Below are 9,036 nucleotides of genomic sequence, written 5' to 3'. Positions count from 1 at the left end.
CTCCTGGGGTCTCGGGCGGGGGGCTCTCTGGGCCCTTCCCTCGGGGGGTTGGGTGCTTGGGTGTGGGTGGGTGGGGGAGGCTGGATGCTGGCGGGGGGGCCTTGGGGTTGGGGTCGGTGGGGGGATGCGCTGGGTGCTCGGCTGCTTGGGGCTTCCTCGGATGTGAGTGTGAGGGGCGGTGGCTGCCTCTCGGCCTGGGATCTTGGGGGCATCTGGGGGGTTGCTCGGCCGCGGGGGGGTTGCCTGGGGCTCCCTGGCCTCCGCTCTTTCTGCTGGCCTGGCTGCATCTGCAGGCCCAGGGCAGTTCCTGGGCTTGCAGTAGCGTTTTTTTTTTTTTTTTGGACATATGCTATTCTATTCTTCCCCACCTTTTCTATTTCCTGTCTTGAGTCTCTCCTCCCTGCTCCCTTTCCCCTCCCCCTCCACTTAGGTGTAACACTGCTCTCCCTTTTTATATCCTCCCTATAATAAAAGATTTCTTACCCTTCCTTAGGGAGGGCTGGTGATGGTCACAATTAAGCAATAAAATAAATCAATGTATTTTATTGCAATAACAAAATATGCATTGCTGTCTCATAATGATTGCACTTCCTGTGGTGTTGACCTTTGACAGCATGTGCAGACAAGATTAAAAAAAAAAAAATGGAAGGAAGGAATATGAAACAGCTGCTGCACAGCCCCAAAAGATGCAGAGGAGATGATTTTCATCTTTCAGTTAAACAGCTGCACGTTAATGTGCCTTCATGGAAGATTTGGTTCATGTTTGTACATTTAGGAACAGATCTTTTTTTATATGAATCTAGGACAGAGGGCCTTTGACCTGAGGATGTTTGTGATCACACAGAGTTATCATTGATACAAAGCTTTTTATTATAATCAAATGTTATGGAGTTGTACTGTTATTCATCACATGGTGATCATATGTTACTGAGCTGGTCTCTGATTCTTCCCAGTCCGTCCAGCATCGTGTCCACTGTCTGACGGCTCAGCTCCATCGTTACTGTGGAAACAGACTCCAGGTCTGTGGACTGGCTCCCATCCTCCATCTGTCCAACATGTTAATAATAATGAACATAAAGACAAATACTCACAGCAACACACACACACACAAAAATACACACTGACCTGCAGCGTGAGAAAACATGTGGGCGTGGACATCCTGTTCACTGACTCTGATCCAGAAACCAGATCCACTCTCCAGTCCAGGCTCTGTAGCCGAGGAAGGGAAACTAGAGCCACACAGAGCAGAACCATTAACAGAAGAACCACATCTAAACCGGACCCTAACCCGACTGCCTCTGACAACTTCACAATCTCATCCAAACCTTCAGAACAGCAGGAACATGGACCTTCAGAAGGTTCTGAGGAGAACCTCAACATGCAGAGAGACAGAAACCTACTGAGAAAATTCAAAGTGAAAGAGTTCCTGAGCTAATCCAAGGTCTGAGACGTTCAAACAGATTTTAATCAGTGCAGGAGTGAGCGACGAGCATGACCATCCATCACTGATGTCCACCTCCATCCCATCATGCTCACAGTGAGGTTTAGATCAGGGAGAGATGTTTCAAACTCACCCCTTGATCCTCTGAATTAAAGAGCACCACAGCCCATGATGGAACCTGTGAGGCTAGAAACCATCAGAATGAAAGTGTCCTCCAGCTCTCACTGGCTCACGTCTGCTGAAGGAGAAGACTTAGGGTAGAGGCTGATTAACGGCCACTGCTTCTCTCATGTTTACGTTCTCTTAAGACCCTTCTGAAGGTCCACGAGCGAAAAATACAATCATACATTTTTCTGCTGCTCTGGAGAAGGTTCACCAAACCATAACTTCACCAGGACCAGGCACCTCATTAATAAAAGTGTGCCTAGATAAGATCACTTCAGCTGGCGTACGCTAAAAACCAGGAAATACATATGCAAAAAAACCTGACTTATAAACCAGGGCGCACTTACGTACCACGCCTGTTTCCGTTTATAAATGACAATAACTCCAAAGTTGTTGCACAATAGGAAACACCTTACTCTACACATACAGTGCCCATAAAAAGTTAGGCGAACACCCTTAATGAATATCCACTAACACAAATTTCACGGTGGACCGAGGGGGAAAACGAGCATACAAATCAAATTTCACTCGATGTGAGGTGGAGGTAATAATTGTTGAGGTGGACATGCAGGGGAGCATAATTTGGTGACAGTGTGCATTACGAATGCCAGAAAGGCAAATTGTGTTGCGTGAGAATGTGACTGAGGTGAAAAATAAATGGTCAGACATAGAAGCAGAGGAGAAAATGTATATCAATGTCCATAGGTAGAACATCTGTTCAGCAGGTGGTAGAAAGAGGGCACTGGAGCTCTGCTTCACAGACAAAAAGCTGGAGGAACATTGGGGAACCTCCCGTGTTATAACGGAGGTTGAGGGGGAAACAGATGCACTATACAGGTGCTGGTCATATAATTAGAATATCATTAAAAAGCTGATTTATTTCAGTAATTCCATTAAAAAAGTTAAACTTGTATAATGTATACATTCATTTCACACAGACTGACATTATTCAAGTGTTTATGTTAATGTTGATTATAACTGACAACTAATAAAAACCCCAAATTGAGTATCTCAGAAAATTAGAATATTGTGGAGAAATTCCATATTGAAGACAGTTAATTAACTCAAAACACCTACAAAGGCTTTTAAATGGACTTTTTCATGATATTCTAATTATATGACCAGCACCTGGTCATATAACAATGCTTCTGTATGTGCTTGAAGCATGGGATTAAATTATATTTCCTTGTTTGAAATAATAAAAATGACCAGGTCGTAAAACACCATTGGAACTATACATAATTCACAATATTTAATTTCAAGTGAAACCATATTTTTCATCAGTCCCAGGGTGTTTACTGGTCGGTGGTGCAGGGGTGAGTGAGGCCGGGGGCACCGCAGCACCTTGTCCTCACGGGGGGTCCTACCAATAGGTCTCGCTGGTCTCTGAAGATCCTCTCCCTCCGTTGTCTCTCGTGCGCCTCGTCCTCCAGCAGTGCCTGATAAGCCATTGTGCGTCTTTACGCATTGTGAGTTCCTTTTTATAACAGCTACAGGTGTTGCAGCCAATTGATCAGCAGTTTTTGCGCAATGATCATGTTATTTTAATTACAATTATTATTAATATAAAACTGTATTTGTAGGCGTGCGCACGTCACTCACTCCCTGGGGCGTCAGTATCATTTTTTCCTCCGTTTTTGCAAATATATCCTTCATATATGACGTGTTGTGAAATGTACAATGTTCGATTATTTCATACAAATGTATCAATTTCACAGAGCTCTCTCTAATTTCATCCTTCTCCACACATTATCTCACCAGGTTTTTTGTTTTTATAAAACCCAAACTTTATAAGTGGTCATTCAGCCAGTCTGACCCAGTACTGGTTCCGATACTCACTCTGGTCACTGAGAGCTTCGGATCTCCATGTTTGACTGAAACACAAATACCAACTAATCAGATGACACCTTCAGACATAGACCATTCTGGGGATCTGAGGAGGTTCTGACCTGGACTCTAGCAGGATCTTGGTGAGCAGGTTCTTCAGGCTACTGTGGAACGGTTCTGGGAAGAGGCTCTGGACCTGCTGAGCTGAGGTCAGGTTCTTGAAAAGGATCTGATGGGACAGAGCATGGAGGGATTGGACCAGCTGAAGACAGAGAGAGAACATCAGAACCAACAGGTACCATTAGGAGCCTCTCTGTAAACACAAGTGGATGTTGGAGAATCATTAGAAAAGAAGTTCTCTGTTGTTGTTTACCTGCTCTGCCTCCGTGTGGCTGATGTTCAGAGTCGTGGCTGTGTCCTCAGTCAGTCTGTGATTACATCCTCTGTGACTTCCATCACAAACGTCTCTCACAGCGTCTTTGGACGGAGCCTCAGTAAACAAACACACAAACAGGCTCATCCAAATTATAAAACTACTGAGTCACATGATCAGACAGGAGGTACACAGTGAAAACATATATAATAGTAATGAATGCCTTCCTATATATAGATGTAAAAAAAAAACCTCACCGTTCAGTCTCAAATATGAATGTGATTTCTTTAGGATCTGAGAATAATAAAGCTACGGATTAAAGACTAACTGAACATTCAGAGACTGTTGTGAAGATCAACCTTCCTGCTGTTCATATTAAAGTCGAGGTTAGTTCAAATGATCTTCATTAAGGATCGCATTTGTCATGTTTTACCTTTAGAAGGAGTTCCAGGATGCTAAAATCCACCGCAGACATGTTGACTTGGTCATGTGACAAACCTACCGCATGGGGCTGATGGGAAATGAAGTTTTACAGCAGCAACTCTGAAAAAACAGATCGACAAAATAAAAACATGAACTCTCGTGCATGGTCTCGGGGGTCCGCGGAACCCTAGTGGTCCGTGATATAAACGCAAGGTGTCCGAGAAAATAAACTTTTTACAAAATCCTGACATTCATAGAAATAAGATGATTTTATTGAAATGTGACTGAGACATATCTACCAAAACTACAAAGGGTAACAGGAATAGTGTAATTAATTGTGTAGATAATGTGAAATATTTGTATGAAGGTGTTATGAGAAAACTCATTAACTTGCAAGGTGTAGGTTAGCATTTGATGTGACAAAAAAAAAAAGATAAGCATGAGTATAACATCCAGAACATCTAACGCTCAGGTTAGCCGTTCAGCACAACTTGACCCGGTAAGAAGTTAATCAGCATCGTAGTGAAAAACCTGGGTTCATCTTGAAGTTGCCTCAAAAAGAGAAATTCCAGCTTCATAGTACAGGAATCTTGTGATTAAACCACAGATTTACCTACAAGCAATGAAAGGCATTGGGTCAAAGAGCAGAGATGTAGAGGATGAGACCGCTGAGCGGCAGGTAACAGCTTTAATTCATGGCATAAACATTAACATTGAAAACATTAACAGTCAGGCCTGCCACCTTCTACCAGCTAAGAACATAAAGCAGATATGGGCCATATGTGGCCTGTGTACTGGTTTTGTGCATCCCCAAAACAAATCCCCTAGAAATTGTAATTTAAGAAGTTGGGAGGAGAATGATGTCTAACATAATGTACAAAGACCCAACAACAACACACAAATATTTAAAAAATACACAATACAACAGAAAAATGCATGAAATATCAACCAATGTACACAAAGTCCCAACAAAAACACAAAAAGATCTAAAAAAAAATACACACTATTACTAGAAAAATACACAAAACAGAAAAATGCACAAAATATCCACAAAAGTACACAGTCGCAACAATAAGATTTCAGAAATGCACAAAACTACTGCAAAGACAAAAGTCACACAAAATGGCAACAAAATTACACAAAAGGACTCCAAAATGCACAAAAACAACAAATCCATGCAAAAAGACAAACAAACGCACTGTGTCAGTGCCCTGATTGGTCATTATTTTAAATGCTGATATGAATGATCATTATGTGACCCTCGAAGACGCCCACATTTCTGTTGCTCCGCTGCAATAACGGTTTTCCATCCCTGAAAATAAGGATAAGTCCACCATACCTGCAGTAAATATTCACTTTGCAAACAGGAAACACAAAGTTAATCTTCTTAGGCTGGAAAGGACGTTAAAGGGCACTAATGAGCACCTTACCAAGGAACTTGCAGATATAGCCAGGAAGGCAAGACAGATAAAGAAACATGGCATTGTCCAATCACTGTGAGGTTTCTTCAAACCAATGAATAGCAGAGAATTACAGCAAGCTGTGCAATAGGACAGTGTTTCTCAATCTTTTTCAGACCAAGGAAGCGGGCATGTAATTGGAGGGCCATCGGTTTGAATCTTAACTTGGTCATCACTGTAGAATGTTGAGCAAGTCCCTTAACCCTAAAAGCCCCCCAGGTGCTACACTGTGTGGCCGCCCACTGTTCCTATTAATTATCGTTAGGTTTAACAAAGTATCTATTTACATCTCTTTACTATTTCAACAGCCTAATAACGGCATTTACTCACTCATTGTCTCTGATGCCATCCTCATGGGAAGAATGGTACTGCTTGTGCAAAGACATTAGTAAAAAAGAGTGATCCTCAACCACAACATCCTCATAGAACTTATAGTCCCATGGGAAGCAATGACAATGTTGCAAAGTGCAGGGTCGTAATGACATACAGAGACTCCCAGGATGAAGACGTCAGACATGAAGGTGTCGTCAACAGATCAAGGCGCAAGTAGGCAGCTGACTCATCTGTTGCACAAGCTAAGAGCATGCTGAAGATACATGACATTATTGGGGCACCATGTACACGAAGACAGCGTCTTGGAACCTCCCATTCCCAACTGTGGAGGAAGGCAGGAACCAGTGAAAGAAGAGCCATGGTCCAGGACGAGGTGCGGAACCGGAAGGCCGAAGGTTCAGGCCAGTGGAGGTACCTTCTCAAGGAGCTGCGACCAAATGGGACCTCCTCAAGAGGAAGATCACATGGGCGGAATATGGAGACTGGAATCATTCCGCATCTGTTTCCTTCTGAGATCACTATATGATTAAACCAAACTTTGTTCATAAAGTGCTTTTCATAGTTAAAAACATCCCCTTCATCGTTATCAAACATCTCAGCATAAACCAGACAAAACTGTGTACTGTTCCCTCAGGGAAATAAAGAGCCGGCCTCAGGAGTGTTTAAAAACCATGTTACAATAAGGTCAAATATTAAATCTGATAGTGTCAATCTTTCTTCTGAAGTGGTCTGCAAACTGCCTACAAAGAGGCACTGAGGGAGTTATCTGTGAGCTGTTAAAATCAGGGTTGAATATATGATTAATGGTGGAGAACAGAAATTTGGGGTTATTTTTATGTTTGGTCATTATTTCAGTAAAATGTTTCTTGCATTTTTTTACAGCAATGTTATACATTTTTAACTTATCACAGAACATTTGATGGTTTGTTTATCATATAATACACTCCCAATCCCGATAAACTTGTAAACATTGTGTATGAGAGAGAATCCGGTGTGCAGGCTCTGTGGAGAGAAGGGCACCATGACACACATCTTGTCAAGTTGTTAAACAGCACTCACCCAAAGAAGGTATAGGGTTCATCATGACAAGGTGCTCATGACACCCACTGACACCTTAGATCAAGAGAGAAAGAAGAAACACCATCCAATTCAGAAAATAACATGAATCCAGTTTGTAAGGGAGGAGGAATGCCAACACACACATCAACAAAAACCAGTCTGCCAATGACCCAATCATAAGAAATAAAGGTTGACCTGGAAGTAAGACTGTCGTTCCCGCAGATCATCCAGAAAACCCTGAGGTAGTGCTGTGGTCTGAAGAGGCAATAAAGATCATCATCATAAAACGTATAGTACCATGGGAAGTGGTGTGAACAGGCTTTTGAAAGAAAGGGCGCCAAATACCAGGACCTTTTACTTGACTGTAGGAGGAAATGATGGCAAGCTTGGCTGTTCCCAGTAGAGGTTGGATGTAGAGGATTCCCTGCCCAGTCAGTGTGGGGATGTGGAGCACTCTTTCAGAAAGTCTGGTCAAGACAAGATGAGATTATACAACTCAAAATGAGTATCACATCTAACACTATTCATTGTATTTTCCCATGGCCTGAGAATGAATAAGTATGATCACCTCTGAAATAAGGTGGAGGTCTGTTGTCAGACTGCACAACGATCTTCTAGACACCCCTGGATGACTGATTGGCACAAGACTAAGATTGGAATGTATAAGGCTGATACATGCTGCTGAGATGGTCTCACCAATCTGTTTGGCCAAAGCTGCACCATGCAGTTATCACTAAAGCATGAATCATGCTACTGGAGCTACACCTGTGTTGAGGGAATGCGTCGCTGAGCAGTTTCCAATTTCTGCTAGAAGGTTGTGGCTGTCTGTGTGGTTTTAGAGGAGCATTGAAAAGTTCTTGTTAATCTTCTGGTCACAATAAACAACATTTTATCCATTTCTAAGCATCTTAAATTGCCATTTCTTTCTGATTTAATACTTAATTATCTAACCATTTGTTGTGTGTATTGTTGGACACAAACATGAAAATAACGGTTTCAAAACATGAGCTTTATTCTTTAATCTAAATCCTCTGGCAGCCTCTGCCGCATGTTGGTCATTGTTTGTGATTTAAGCTTTTATTTACATAAGCCACACAACAGGCCCTTAATGGTTACACACATGCACAGACCTGGCCTGGCCCAGCCTGGGCTGCCAGTGTGACTACATCCTTAAATATTGTCTTATTGGGTTATAGTGTATTATTGTGTGTTATGCTATTATTCTATCATTGTGTGTTTTGGTATTATTGTGTCTTCTTGTGTTTAATTGTGTGTTCCTCTGTAATACATTGTTTGTTACTGTGTTATTGTGTGTTTGTGATATGCTGTCATATTATGTGCCATTGTGTATTATTGTTTGATATATTGTGCCATTGTGTATTAATATGTTATTGCATGTTATATTGTGATATGTTGTGTCTTATTGTGTGATAAATGGTTTTATGTTGTTTTTAAGATATAGTGAGATATATTGTCTTGTGTGATATGTTGTGATATTTTATGTATTTGTGTGATGAGTGGTGTCATATCGTGTTACTGTGTTAGTGAGTGAAATATTATGATAATTAGTGTTATTGTGTGTCATTGTGTTACTGTAGTTTCACTGAGTATACATCCGGGTTTTTTCCCTAGGCAATGGGAGCCGCAGCACCGCCGTTCCTTAGGCAAAGTGAAATAAATTCGCGGTACCAACACAAAAAGTAGTCCGCTCTTCGAACACCTTCCCCAGTGCCTCACTGGGGGGATCGGCGCCCCCAAACAAACTTACTGGTGACCATTAGATGTACCTGATACCGGGCGGCCGGTTGTGGATCTTGGAGCGGCCGGTGAGTAGTTTTAGTGTCCCTCCGTCCGGCTGTGTGCGCAGGGATCGGCGGGTGCTGAGGCCGTGCTGAATGAGATTGAAGCAGAGTTCTTCTTGTTTTGTAGCTTCAGTTTTTCTCTTTTTGCTCAAA

At 42.1% G+C, this 9,036-nt stretch overlaps 1 protein-coding gene across 3 annotated transcripts; it reads right to left on the bottom strand.

The window, feature by feature from the left end:
• Positions 1-846: 846 nt before the first annotated feature.
• On the bottom strand, positions 847-9,017 carry commd9 (COMM domain containing 9). Of its 3 annotated transcripts, none has more exons than XM_028451715.1 (10): positions 8,869-9,017; positions 7,427-7,548; positions 7,277-7,336; positions 7,082-7,135; positions 4,240-4,349; positions 3,807-3,923; positions 3,556-3,695; positions 3,446-3,480; positions 1,126-1,229; positions 847-1,046 (listed from the first exon to the last, which is right to left on the bottom strand). In XM_028451715.1, exons 5-10 carry the CDS (start codon positions 4,279-4,281, stop codon positions 918-920), a joined length of 567 nt encoding a protein of 188 aa, XP_028307516.1. In that variant the 5' UTR covers positions 4,282-4,349; positions 7,082-7,135; positions 7,277-7,336; positions 7,427-7,548; positions 8,869-9,017; the 3' UTR covers positions 847-917. The 3 variants fall into 3 exon arrangements, with proteins under 3 accessions (XP_028307516.1, XP_028307517.1, XP_028307518.1); XM_028451716.1 differs by having other exon boundaries at positions 7,433-7,548; XM_028451717.1 differs by having other exon boundaries at positions 3,556-3,662; positions 7,277-7,548; positions 8,869-9,005.
• Between the last annotated feature and the right edge of the window lie 19 nt (positions 9,018-9,036).

Source organism: Gouania willdenowi, chromosome 6 (genome assembly GCF_900634775.1).
Source record: "Gouania willdenowi chromosome 6, fGouWil2.1, whole genome shotgun sequence".
Classification (NCBI taxonomy): Eukaryota; Metazoa; Chordata; class Actinopteri; order Blenniiformes; family Gobiesocidae; genus Gouania; species Gouania willdenowi.
Note: the sequence above shows the minus strand (reverse complement) of the source record. Positions and strands in the feature narration are given on the sequence as shown.

Excerpts from the sequence above, each read along its gene's own strand:
- commd9 (XM_028451715.1), bottom strand. The coding sequence starts at position 4,281 with ATGTCTGCGGTGGATTTTAGCATCCTGGAACTCCTTCTAAAG. Across the intron at positions 3,924-4,239 it reads TCCTGGAACTCCTTCTAAAG|GCTCCGTCCAAAGACGCTGT; the intron begins GTAAAACATGAC and ends TTGTTTACTGAG. Across the intron at positions 1,230-3,445 it reads CGAAGCTCTCAGTGACCAGA|TTTCCCTTCCTCGGCTACAG; the intron begins GTGAGTATCGGA and ends GTGTGGCTCTAG.